This window comes from Phoenix dactylifera, unplaced genomic scaffold, assembly GCF_009389715.1.
Source record: "Phoenix dactylifera cultivar Barhee BC4 unplaced genomic scaffold, palm_55x_up_171113_PBpolish2nd_filt_p 000090F, whole genome shotgun sequence".
NCBI lineage: Eukaryota > Viridiplantae > Streptophyta > Magnoliopsida > Arecales > Arecaceae > Phoenix > Phoenix dactylifera.
The window spans coordinates 285,181-299,411 of record NW_024067679.1 but is presented as its reverse complement, the minus strand read 5'-3'; the positions used below and the strand labels follow the sequence as shown (position 1 = coordinate 299,411).

Here is a 14,231-nt window from a genome sequence, read left to right as displayed (position 1 = left end):
TGGGCTCATATATTTCTAGAAATTAGAATTGAATTTGCCCTCAAATTTATATAGATATAATGATCATAAGAGTATATTTGATTGCTTTGAAAAGGCTCTCCAAAACTAAGTTTCTGAAAAAAAAAATGAATTTTTCAACTATTTAGAAAAGAGAGAAACTAGAATGATGCAGAAATGAGTCTATATATTTCTGGAAAAAAAAAAACTTTCCCATTTTCTTTTTTCAGATGCAAAGCTAACTACAATTTGCTGCAGCCAAATTCGACCTGATAATTTTCTTACCTTCTGCTTTCTCCGGCGAAAAATTGCTAGCCCTGACATTATTCTATGGCCTTTCCTCTAGTATAAATATATGAGGAGAATGTTCTATAAATTCAACCTTTTATACGACCACATACTGGATACTTGCATCACACTTTCCAACCTCAAGAATATTTATAATGTCATAACCAATTAATCTTTATCTAATATTAAATTAGCATAACAGAAATTGCAACTATGGCATCAGTTGATATTTGTGATCGTCCTAGTTATTTAAATCTATTTGATGAATATGAAATCATAAACCATTTTCTTGGATGCTAAGCCCAAAAATGGAACAAAATCCAAGTACATGCAGCAATTTTTATTTGGCTAAAGCTTACATTCATAGGTGAGAGCACAAGCATCGATTTCCTGATTAAATGGACCATCAGAAAACTTTGCACATTATTCGATCAGTAGAGCCAATGATTGCGACCACATACATTCATACATACATGCCCCCTATCAGCTTCCTCAAAATATTACAAGGCTGCAACCTCCACAGCAAGGAGGGTTCTATTGTTGACATAAACTAAATGCTTTTGACCCAGGGAATCTATGACCTTTCCTTCTATCAGGGGTGACAACAGACAAGAAGAACCCTCAAAATGAAGATTAGAAATTTCAGAAAAAATAAGAAATCTTGCAGCACCAAAAGAAAATCCCCTAGCAAAATAATTAAATTTGAGAAATAAGATAAATCAAGTGGCAGGTTTACTTTCTTTTCCCCCTCTCATGCAATCCAACATACAGAACGACAGGCTTTTGAACAAAATGATTTGAGACTGCTACGTTAACTAAAGAATTAGCAGCTCCCATCTGTTTCAAGCAGGCCTGGCACATGCCTAAACTCCCACGAGTTACAAGCCGAATGCTAACAGCAGCACCTCAAGAAACATAACTGACTCGAAAACTTGAGTACCTAAATAAAGTCATACAGCTCTGGTACAGGGAAATCAACGTCTTCGCATGCCTCTTCCACCACGACCACGAAGGGCTGCTCCACGACCCCGGCCCGCCATTGCATTGGCAGCAGCTTCACCTTGTGCACTCTCCGACTGGTATCATGCAATCAGCATATACACAAATTAGTAAATAATCCTTTCAAACAAAATACATGAGACTACTTAAGAGAGAGAATTACAAGAACCGAAAACAACATTGGCCCTGCGGTTCCTGGACTACGGCAAAGAAACTAATCCACAATATTCTTTGAGATTTCGACAGATTAGTCCATATTTTTACTCTGAAAAAAGAAGAGCTAATCCATTTTACAAGCTCAAAGCTCAGATAGCCCTATTTTAAATTAAAGACAACAAACCCTATTACTTAATGAATGGGACAAAATAAACCTGGTGGTTTAACTTCCAAGTAACTTCATTGGACTCGTTTTCCTAGATGACTATTATACCTTTAGAACCTCTTTGGAAAGGGCAGGATCTGCCAAGACTGCCTGGTTTCACATCCTAAATACTACAAACCCAGAGCAAATGGGAATAGTTTTTTTGGTTCACAAGGCAAGCAAGTTCAAATCAGTGCAGGAATGCAATATCCTGAATGACTAAAATAAAAAACTCAAGCCATTTTTTGATCCCACGATCATCGGATCTCATCTCCTCTCGTTTTGCCCTTGGTCCCTCTCTCTTCTCCACTATCCCTCAACCGATCCTGCTACCGGTCAGGCACTAGCAGGCCACAGACCTCTCTCTCTCTCTCCACCACAACCACTGCCAATGACCACTGACAGCAGGCCCTCTCCACCTCCCCCTCTCCCTCTCACAAATCCCCAGTAATTTTGTGTTGGTTTTGGGTACTGTTTTTCACCACTGTTTGATTTTGGTGAAGGAGATAAGTTTTTTTTTTTCTTTGGATTCCTCTATGCAGTCAAGCCCAATAAAATTCGATCTTTATTTGGATCCATGGCAAGATTAAGGAGAAGTTAGGTCTGTTTTTTTTTTCCTTTTTAAATGCGGCACGCCCATTCACCTACTTGTCTATTTTCCTAGTTTTCTAACATAGAGATTATCTTTGTATTGATTCAACAAATTTCGTCTATTTTCCTAGTTCGGTCTTCTTTTACCTAAATCAGAAACCGGCAGTCTATTATATTAGCATGCCTATGATGGGTTTGAGGTAATGCCAAACTCTCCATCAGGACTGCAAATTCCTCTCAAGAACCAATTCCTAAGATATTTGAGACCTTGATGTTTGCTTTTACTTTTTTGATTCTACTATAGGTTTAGCATGTTGATTTATTTACACCTATAATTTTTGTTGCAGGTTTTGCTACAGTCAATCTGATTATACCTTTCCTTCTCCTGCCCATTCATATCTTGATATAATATTTGACCTAGTCCTGACACCCAGTTCATAAATTGTCAACTGCTAAGTTATTGTCTACTAACAGCCAACTTCTCTATCTCATATCTTATGGTCTATAATGAAGGATAAGAATCCAACTATTCGACAACTGAAGTCTTTGAACTTTGAAAACTTGTTTGGGTTTTGGTTTCGGAAATTCTGGTTTTGGGCAAAAAAATGATGAAAAAATTAAAAGAATTTCAAAATATATAAGGAAAACAAAGTTATAGCAACTTATTATATAACATTTTAGAGTATTATGTGTTATAGAGGTTCTTTATTTTTGTCAACTTTCCTTGAAGTGTAATATTGTATATAAGTGAAACTGTAAATGCGTGTCCAATCCACCACCTCCCTTTGGTCCATCAAGAAAGCCTGCTGTCTCTTGTGCTTCTGGAACGGGAATTCTTGTTTCAGTTGCAACAAGTATCCTCCTGGAATGTCTCTTTCATTCGAGCCACATTTCTCATTACTAATCACCAACAAGATTGAAGTTCATTTCTGTCCACACCATTCAATGCATGTTATTCATAATTTGGGAGGGGAGCTGAAGAATGGATCATCTCCAGAACATATGTTATATCAGCAGTGGCTGACAGTGAAATATTTGACTTCACTGCAAAACAAAGACTAAAATCCACTACAACTTGACTTGGCATGAGATAAAATAAACTCAACTCTTAACTCTATTTTAGCTAATGCTAGACTATGGACTTTGTGACAAAGTTTGAGATGGGCTCAGTGACATGTTGAGTATGCTACCATTTTTGAGTCAGGAAGACCCTATTAGACAAACTCTAGGGGTGGCAATCGGGTCGGGTTAGACATAAACGGGTCGGGTCATATGCAGGTCGGGTCAGAAAATCATAAACATGAACCCCATCTGTTTATTAAACAGGTCCGGAATTACAACCTGAACCCGACCTGTTTATTAAACAGATAACCCGACCCGACCTGTTTAACCTGTTTAATAGACCTGACCCATTTAATCTAGTCCATCTAATATAATTTCTCTTCCAGGGCCCCTAACCTAGTCTTCTACCCCATAAAAATAGAGGATGGGGTTCGTGGAGTTGGAGTTGTTAAGAGCGAGGAGGAAATCGCAGGACCAGAAGGCGACGGCGGATGAGCAACGAAATAGTCGGAAATCCGGCACCCAGTACCAGAAGTGGCAGTGCAAGACTTATAGGGTTTGATGCCGGGGTTGGGACAGGAATATGGAGGGGGCCAGCCGGCCAGCGGGGGCCATAAGAGGGATCAAAACAATGAGATTTTTAAAACCAGAGGGTCGCAAATTCATTACTAAAAAAATATAAAAAGCAAACAGGAAAGGGATCGATCCGTCCCGTAGTACGGGACCTTCCGATGATGCCATTCACCATCACCACTAGATGCGTCGGGATCCTCTACTCCCCTTCCCCGCCTCCTCCTTTGTCTACCCTCTGATCTCCACCGTCAACCATCGCCGGCGGATCGCAGGCCGGTTTGAAGCAACTCGGCCGTCGGAGGTAAGCCGAGTACCTCCTTCCCTTCCTCCTGCTCAGCTCCCCCCCCCCCACGGCCTCTCCTCCTCCTCCTCCTCGTGCGGCCGGAGCCATCTCGAGACTTCGATCTCTACCTTCTCGTTGGATCGATTGGTCTTGGGAGGGGTTTGTGGAAGGGGAATTAGGGGTTTTGCCGGATCATTGGATCTCTGACCAGTTTTCCATCTAGATTCTAAAACATCATCTCCTCTCTCTCTCTACTCTCTCTCCGCTCGCTCTCTCTCTCGCTATATACATGGCTTTCGCTCGCGATGGGCCTAGCGGGCCTGTAGTCCTTACCTATCAGCATCAATAGTTTAAACAGGTTTATACGGGTTTAAACGGGTCAATAAGAGAGGTAGTGGGTGCAGCAGGTGGAAAGAGGAAAGCAGACATCATTTGGTTGATGGGTTGGGCTGTGGGGCAATTGAGAGGGTCTCTATATTATGAGGAAGAATAACCATGTTCATCAGAAACTCTAAGGTATAACAGGTATTTATGAAGTGCAGCTAACAATATCTTTAGTTGGGCTTGGGGCTTATTTTTCAATTACAATAAATTATAATGGTTCGTTTGTATTATTTTCAGAAAAAGGAAAGGGGGACTACCCTTTGGTATTCAATGCAAATAGGCGATCGCGCATCACAAATTCCCTGTTCTTTTCAACTTAAAAATCAGATATATATCAACCTATTGGGTAGGACTTAAAGTAAACTGATGAATTAGCAATGTGAAGCTGGGTGAACATCGGAGCAATGTGTTAATTTCAATATAAAAAAGATGTATCCTCACAGTATTATGACAAAACTGACCCACATTGAATATCAGAGGAAATGAATAAAGGCAAATCACACCTAATCACAGGTCCTAACTATATAAGTTTACCTGATTACGAGATTAGGAGTACAATATAATGTATAATAGTAGAAAAGTTAGCAATACAGTTAAAATTAATATTTGGCAATAGGCTATTTTCAATCATAGCACCTCCCTAAGTCACATGAAGCTTCCAAGTCCCTTGATCAATAACTTCTTGACGTTTGAAGATTAACATGTAACATGTGCCAATTGCAAAGGGAATATAGGGGATCATCAGAATATCACATTCAATGAAATTCTGAATTATCTTTCCGTTAAGCTAATTTCTTCCTCTACTTGTTTGCAATGGGGTCACGAGGAAAGAAAATAACTCAAAATGGACAAGCCTAAAGGAAGATTAAAAATATGTATTGGTATTAGCACTATCCTGCAGCTGAGAAACTTAATAGTTATTCAAGTCTGCTCAACCAATAAGGAAACTCCTACATGACATTATAGAAGGATGTTATCGCAAAAGGCACCATTTTTTATTTAGTTTTTCGGACACGCCCCCCCCCCCCCCCCCCCCCACCCCAAAAAAAAAAAAAAAAAACACAAAGGCCTTTTATTAGCCTGCATATAAACCCAACAAGCTTCTACATAACAGTCAAGAGAGAGAAAAATAAGACTGCACTAAACCATCTATATTCATTAAAGAACTAATACCATACGAATGGATGACAGACCCACGGCACTTAGAAAATCAAAAGAAAAGAAGGTGGTTAGGATCTAGAGTGCCTTCCCTATGGCATGCCTACGGAGCATGGACATTTGTAATGAGATGAAAAATCAAAATGCGACTTTAACTTTTCCTAGAAAAGAACACCTGGTCCAACTATTTTCCCCCTATTTAACCATACAAATATTTATCAATCATCGATAGTTTGACATAACCTCCAGCATGGGACCTGAGTAGGCTTACTAACACAAACTCTGGAAATTTGTTAAATAAATTCATGCATTATTGATATCTGTTACTGCATGTTTTAAAATGAGATATTAAATTTGCTATATAATTTTTCACCTTCCTGCATGGATGTCATAAAGTAGATCTAGTTTCCCCTTGCAAAGAGTTGTAGAATGAAAAATCAACAAAGAAATCTAGGGAAAACTACTAAAGCCCAGAAAGGAGTCAAAGAGTAATACATCCAGGTAGAGAATTGATATCTTTGTCAGCATTAATCACATTAGTTCATGGTTTATAATTATGCATTCACTTGATATGCAGTTCCCTTGTGTTTCTTCGAATTGATGAGCAAAACAAGGTGAACGAAAAAAAGAATATAATTATAATCGCAGCAAGCGACGAAGATACAAGATTGAAAGTAAATTGCTAACTAAAAACCTAATTTAGAAAAATCAATGTATACAGATATAACTAAATTTAGCTGTAAGTCTGTAACATTAGTTAATCAAATACATAGACTCAGGAATAAAGACTAGATCTTTCATGTTCATAGAACACAAGTTTGCAATATTTTATCAACAATGGTCACTAAAAAAGTCATCAGATAACATTCCTTTTCAGAAAGCAAGGTTACCTTTGGATTTTTAACTGTCTCGTCCACACTCAGGATAAGACAGGCAGCTTCTGTCGCAGCATTTATAGCATTAATCTGCAATTCATGTTTACAGTTAACTACCAACATTACTTAACAATGTAATATGGCTATTAGGAGCTAGGTAGAAAACACACATGATGTTTACCTTAACAACTGCAGGTTCCCATACAAAGTTAGCAAAGGAATCTGCGATGCCACCAGTGTTGATATCTACACCATAATTTGCACCTTCACCCTGTCACAAGAATGTATTAGTCTATACCAGTATAAGAAAACTTTCTTACTGGTGTATAAGGAAAAGGAAGAAGCTAACCAGAAGCATGTTTCTGTCTGAGCTTGTTCAGTACATCTGTTGCATCAAATCCAGGCATTGTCACAAAGTTGCCGTGGAATAACCTGCACAACAGGAAAATCATTTAGAACTAATCTAAGAAAATCTAGCATGCTTCCATCCTTCACTGCATACTATAATAATATAAAATTCAGAAAGAGGATTTTTGTTTTTCTTTTTTCCTTTTGTTTTTTATTTTTGGCACATGGGGCGGGGGCGGGGGAGGGGGGTGGTTTGGGGGAGTTGCACAGGGGAACATACGGGGAAGGTGGTGTTTGAGCCATGACTTGGTGGAGTATAATAGTAAAACTGATAATGAAAAATTACAAGCTATACCAGACCTGTTATTTAGATTCTTTAGTTTCCATATAAGCAGCATCAGAAGTTCAGAATTATTACGCAGGCATAGAAAAGACTTTTTGCCCCACTTACAATACGTTCCCAGCCAATGCAGTTGTTTGGTACAATCTTTGACACTTACAAATGATATGTTTAAGTTTCGGCTCAGGAAAGAGCAAAATGAATATTAAGTCACACCATAGTTGGTTGTGTTTCTCCAGAGGATGCATATATCAGATACATATCCAGCATTATGTGATATAATATTTGAGCCTAATGATTTGTCAATGAAGTATAATCAAAGGTCAAGTCATTAACAGCGAAAAAAGAACAAACACAACACATATGCAAATCCATCTTTTGTCATGATTCAAAGCAAATTAATGCTGCTCAGTTAATAATCCCCGTCAGTATCAGCTATAATATAGGGCTTAAACTAAGAACAAGGAAGAAAATGCATTGTTTTTTTTGGCTTAGGTTGCAAGAGTTTGTTATACGATGATGGAAACGTAAAGGAGGTTATCTTTGAGTAGCAAATTGCCAAGAGATTGTCATGATATTTGTATGATATATATCTTGCCTAAGGAATGCCAGTTCTACAGCTAGTCACTCAAAAAGAAAGGCACTTAACAGGCATTGACCTTTCCCAAGACTCACCTTCCCCAAAAAAAATAGAATGGAGTAATTGATTACTCTAGATATTTTAAAGACTGATAGTTTATCATTATTGCCACTTGTATCTCTTTTAATTTATTTGCAAGATCTTTTTGATAATTCTTTTGACTTTACAAATTAGATATGCAGGCAAGTTTGATTAACCAACAGTTAAAACTCAAGAAATAAACACATTCACATACTCCTGAAAAAATATTTACCTAAAGCATCATAAGATTATTATAAGCCCAGAGCCTGCTTTAGGGCTAATGCATACCCCAGCACCACAAGAAACAAAGAAATGGAGCAAAGTTGATCGTGCATATTCGCAATTCATGAAATGGACAAGATATTAGCGCCAACAAACTTTAGAAGGCAAAAGCAATTAGTTGAAACGGAAGAAAGGACTATATGCCTACCTCAAGAGCTTTAGCATATGAATTAATAAACAATTGTGACTTTCCAGCAATTGCCCGAGCATGCTGTCTCAAATATCGGCTTATCTCCATCTGAAATATATGTCAAGAAAATTATCCTCCACGAAAACATAACAAACCATACCAGGTGGCTACAAGTAGCTTACATCTACAGCACCGCCACCGGCCACAACAGTGGAGTTCTTTAAAGCCCTTCTGACATCATTATGGCATCATGCAGGCTTCTTTCAGCTTCCTCAATGAACTGAAACAGATTGACAACATAAACAAGTAAATGGGCCTACACTATGGTAACGAGGCTCAATTAAGTAGAGAGCAATAATATATAGCAACAAACCTGATCTGCACCACCACGGAGAACTATGGTTGCTGTCTGACCAGAAGGACAACCACTAAAGATGTTAAATCGTTCATTGCCTACTTGTTTTTCCTCAAATACTTCACAGGATCCAAGAACCTTTGGCAAAAACCAGATCACAGAAGGCACATGAGAAAGAGATGTTAAATACTAGTGTTATAATAATGAAAAATGTTAAAGCAATGTTGCTAAGGCCATCCATTAGCCAACCAAGTACCACCAACAAAGACACATCATAAACTAACACTAGAAAGGCATGAGAAAAACCTCATCAATAACGTTGTTGACAGAAGTCTGCACTGTTCCACCTGTTGCTGCAGCAACACGTTGCAGATCCTCTTCTGTTACACGACCAGCACAGAAAATATCCCTATCTGCAAAGTACTGCATAAATGCAAAACTGTTATGATCTTTGACATGCTGCATAAAGCAGTAGACTATCTCATGGGTTGATGATTCTAATCTTTTTTCTTTTCCATTTGCAATTAGGATCTCAGCAAATCTAACTCAACTGAAAGAACAGGGAAAAAAAAGGCAGAAGAAGCAATCAAAGGATTATACCTGTGTTGCAAGGTCGCCAATTGCTAATCGTGAGAGAACAATTTTTGCTGCACTTTGTACACACTTATCTAATTTGTTGTAGATGATATTCCACTCAGCATCAACAATTGATTGATATTGTATAGGGTCTGATAATCTGCAGGAAAAAAAGAGATATGATAAAAGAATAAAGAAAAAAAGAGTCAGCAAGTAATAATACCAACAAGCATACCTGATTTCTGCATTTTCTTTCTCCGATTTCAATTCTAACTCAATGTTTAACAAAAGGATTTTTGGATTCAGAAACTTTTTCGGTTGCTGCTCAAAACCAGCATAAGAAAATGTCTTCTTGAAAGCAACACCATTGACAAGAAATGAATCTCTCATGTTACCCCCAGGGACCTATAGAAAAAGGACCAAGAATTTAGAGTTTGGTATATGTCTTGACAGCTAGATCTACATTATCCATGTCTCGATTACAAAAAACATGTAATTAAATTACATTTTATTCTATTTGATTACAGAGCAATAAAACAGCATTTAAAAAAAAAAAATAGAACCACCAAACGAATACTTCCAACCGAAACAGAAGAAAACAGTTCTGCACATGAATGAAAATGAAAGACAAATTTGTCTAAACTTCTACCCAACAAGAATGGCTTTCATTGTTAGATGAATTAGCAAATGGATTTGAGGGCAAATGAAGCTTTTTTCCAGTGAGTTTATTTGATAGCAACAAATGTTCACACAGACCTACCCACACAAATGTGCATGAGAATGTGCACACAGACCTACCCATGCACACAGACATACAAAGATAGAGTCATGGTGCAAAAAATACAACCTATCAGTTCCATTAACAGATACAAGCTACAGCGAAGAAACTAAAAAAGGCAGTACAGAAATTCTTGGAAGATTTATCCACAAAATCAACCTAAGCCAAATATACATCCAACTGTAAGGCATACACACAATATAAATTTAAAGATAAACCTTGTATAGTAGCCTTATCTACATGCAACACAACTCAAATCCTTAAAAGCGATACTTGGCCTCATCATAGTCCTTTGTACCGATTTGGCTGAGGCAAGTCAAAGAATCTGAGACAAAGGACTCTGAACTAAACTCGAAACACCCTCAGAAGGGTGGTAACTTACAAGCATAGGTAGTAAATATCTGCCTTTATCTTCTTTATTGCACCCCATCATTACAAGAATACACATTGATATCATCAATCAGTGTCCTCATAACTCGAGCTCCCAAATCAATAAAGGTTCGTGGTATATTATACTTCAAAGTGATGGTTGCTGGTACTGAACTTAAGCTATATCGAAAAAAAATCAAGATTTAATGCCATAAGGACACTAATAAATAAATAAACAAGAAACAATTCTCAGTAATTCTTGTAAAGAGAGCATTGAACAGTGAACTGTATCCCTCAAGTTGGTCCACGTTTATACACTGCCACTTCCAAAAAAAATTAAGATAAGAAAATCCATCAACATTTTTTATCCTCACCTTTTGTTAACACAACAACGTAGCTTTTAGGTTCCGATTAAGTCAAAACTTCAAACCAAGCCTAAACCTCGAGTTGGACAAGACCATAGAGTTACAGATAACACTTAAAAATGGGAAATCCTGAAGGGCCCCAAAACACAACCCCCGAAAAATCCTCTGCCCCCCAAACAACCCCCCCCCCCCCCAAAAAAAAAAAAGAAGGGACAAAGTCTAATCTAAAAGATTTAGAAAACAAGCAAGCACCATCACCTTCTAGTCCAATAACACCTGTAACAGCATCCTTTTGATAGAGAAGCTCCTATGAATTTTTAATAGAGAACTAAATTGGAAGGACTGGAAGACTCTGGAAGAATAAGAACTGTATGTTTTGGGCAAAGCAAAGGATTGTTGCATCGACGTTGCAGGTGAAGCTCTGGGATGCATGCTGAAGTGATTCAACTGACAAGATAAACTGAAGGATTTAGAAGATCTACAAAAAGGTATATTTTTTTGATTTTTCGATAGATAACCTCAAAAAATCCTATCTTTGTTAGCCTATTCAACCAACTATTTGAAATCCTTCCAAAAGTTTGTAAATAGTATCTATCTTCCTTTAGCAGTCTCTAATTTAACTTCCAATAAGTGCAAAAGACAATGGTGCTAGCAAATGACAAGATCTTTCGCCCTCATAAAGATTATTTCTCTAAACGAAAGCAACTCAACATGATGAAACCAATATATTTGGTTATTTCACCTTACCAACAATAAATAAATAATAATAAATGTTTAGAAATTCTTGCTATTACTAAAATGATCGCAAAGTTTTTAGCAATCGCATACATCAACAGACAGGAACATAAAATAAAACACTATCAAACAAGAATAGCATTTCAAGAAGATAAGAATAACCTTCTTAATCCCAATTAAATTTAGCCTATCATCATTGCCAATAGCCATGACAGCATCAACAACCATGGATGCAAAAAACTCCTTCTCACCACCAATAAGCTTGGAGGAGAGAGTTGTAGCGGCACATTTTGCCAATAAATTTTTCTTTTCTTCAAGGCTTTTCCCTTCTATGCTAACAGCAAGTTCTTTGATTTTGTCAACCGCCTGCGACACATTATCCAGTTCGTAAGTTCACAATGTACAATTCGCAATCAATCATACAAAATTGAAAGAAAGCATAGAGATCCTGACCAAATAGGACGCAGTCCGATAACTTCGGATGAGATTTTGAGAGTGGACTCCATCCTCAATGAAAGGTTTCGCTTCCTTTAAGAACTCGCCCGCAAGAAGCACTACGGTAGTCGTTCCATCACCAACCTACATCAAATTTTCGTGTGGAAACTTAATTTAAGTCCCTAGTGTTACTTCAAAGCAGTTGGCAACAAAATCTTAATAGAGATAGAACAGCTTGTGAATAAAATTAGTTAACTAAATGGAAATACAACAAATGTTACTAACTTTAATAAATTGTTTGTCCAAAGGCTCGTTCACCTTTTTTTGTTTGTTGTTATTGACTTACAAACCAACAACATCTGCAATTACAGGAGACCTACCTTACCAAATCCAGTATAAAAGCATGAAATTTCTATCACATGCTCCATAAACAAGAAGTATATGTTTGAGTACAAGGATAAAAATGAAAATATAGAACAAAATAAGGTCATCGAAATCCAACTACGATAAAGATGCAGCTATACTGTTTCTCGGCCAGAAAGCATGTACATAACCATAACCCGTAAAAGAACCAAACTTCCTCACATAGCTGACAGACGATTCTCCCTTATTTGCCAAGTAATTTCCTGCTCATTTCTCTTTTTTTTTCCTATTTTGTACCAGTGTAACAATAGCTTCTTTCACATGTAAGAAGCAACGCTCATCAAATCAGAACTAAAAACCCCAATCGAGTAGGGAAAACAAATAAAGTTTCAATCTTTACCATCAAAACCCCAGAAAATTCCAAACTTTTCCTTCCCACTCGGTGGCATCTGTCCATTAGCACACAGAAGGGGCAAATTTCCTCCTCCTTTCTTAGTTCCAAAATTGTACCAAATGAAGATTATGAGAGCAAGAGAGTTACCTCCGAGTCCTGGGACTTGGCGATGTCGACGAGGATCTTGGAAGCCGGGTGGACGATGTCGAGGAGCTTCATGATGGTGGCGCCGTCGTTGGAGATGGTGGTGTTGCCCTTGTCATCGTGGATGAGCTTGTCCATCCCGCGAGGCCCCAGAGTGGTCCGGACGGCGTCCGCCACCGCGGTGCATGCGTTGATGTTGCTCACCACCTGCGCCTTCCCCTGGGAACTGTCCGTCCCCTCCTTCAGCAGTATGATCTGGGGTTGCTGCAACCATCGACCAAATCCAGACCATTAGCTGATTAGCTTCTTTTCTATCTTACACCAAGAACCAAGAGAGAGAGAGGTACCAGCATCGCCGCCATTGGAGAATAGGAGGAGGAGATGGAAGGAAGGAAGAAGAAAAGGAAGAGATTTAGGTTTGGGATTGTTAGGGTTTTGGAGAGCTGAGAACAAAGAGAGGAGAGAGCAAGGGCCAAGGGGGCGGATGGGCGGATGGGCGAGAGAAGAAGGTTTCACGCGACGGAGAGCGTACGAGGGTTTTAGCTTGGTTTGTGCCATGCACGCGTTCGGGTGCGGTGCACGTACGAAATTGGTATCCCGTAGCGTGCACATCTGCGGTGTGGTACGTGGTAATTACCAGTCCAGAAGGTGGCTTTTTCTGTTCTGTGTTTCAGATGTTCATATATTAGGAAATATTTTTGTGATTTTCTAGTACAAAGCATTAGATGCATAAAGGACTCAGGTAGCGTTTTCTATTTTCAGAAACATAAAATAAAAAATTGTTTTATTTTTATTTTTTTAAAATTATAATATATTTGATATAATAAATTATTTTTAGAAATATAAATACGGTTATGACAGTGAAGGTGATGAAAAAAGCGGTGGAGATAGTAAAAACTTTAGTAGTGTAGGTGATGGGAGCACCAATCATATGATGTAAAGTAACAATAATGGTAATGTTAGTATGATGGTGAGATTGATGATAGTTATAAAGATGGAGATAGTGGTGACGATAATGGTGGTATGGTGCTAGCGGTGGTAGTAATATGGTGGAGACAGTAATGATGGTGCCCATGGCATGGTGAAGGTGGTGACAGTCTGGAGGTGATGGTGGCAGTAACAACGAGACAGAGATAATTTTATTACTTACAAATTATAGTGCCTATAAAAAATAACTATTTATAAAATTATGATATTATATAAAAAAATAGATCAATAAATAAAAGTAATTATTGATTTAATCAATCCAAAATGAATTATTTATATTTTATAATTTTTTATTGAGAAAACTGATATTCATATTACCTATTATTTCATATAAAATATGAAAAAAATTGCCTAAGTCAAAAATTTAGGCAACACTTTCTGAAATTTGGACATTGGGC

The 14,231-nt window shown here is 37.9% G+C and overlaps 1 protein-coding gene across 1 annotated transcript; it reads right to left on the bottom strand.

Moving 5' to 3' along the window:
• Window positions 1-946: 946 nt before the first annotated feature.
• LOC103695517 (T-complex protein 1 subunit eta-like) lies at window positions 947-13,377 on the bottom strand. The gene is given in 16 exon segments (XM_008776877.4): window positions 947-1,361; window positions 6,587-6,661; window positions 6,753-6,841; window positions 6,921-6,972; window positions 6,974-7,003; window positions 8,351-8,440; window positions 8,515-8,570; window positions 8,573-8,612; window positions 8,706-8,825; window positions 8,994-9,110; window positions 9,288-9,423; window positions 9,499-9,668; window positions 11,673-11,876; window positions 11,964-12,089; window positions 12,850-13,110; window positions 13,194-13,377. Coding segments are annotated over 16 exon segments (1,683 nt in total). The 5' UTR covers window positions 13,209-13,377; the 3' UTR covers window positions 947-1,259.
• Between the last annotated feature and the right edge of the window lie 854 nt (window positions 13,378-14,231).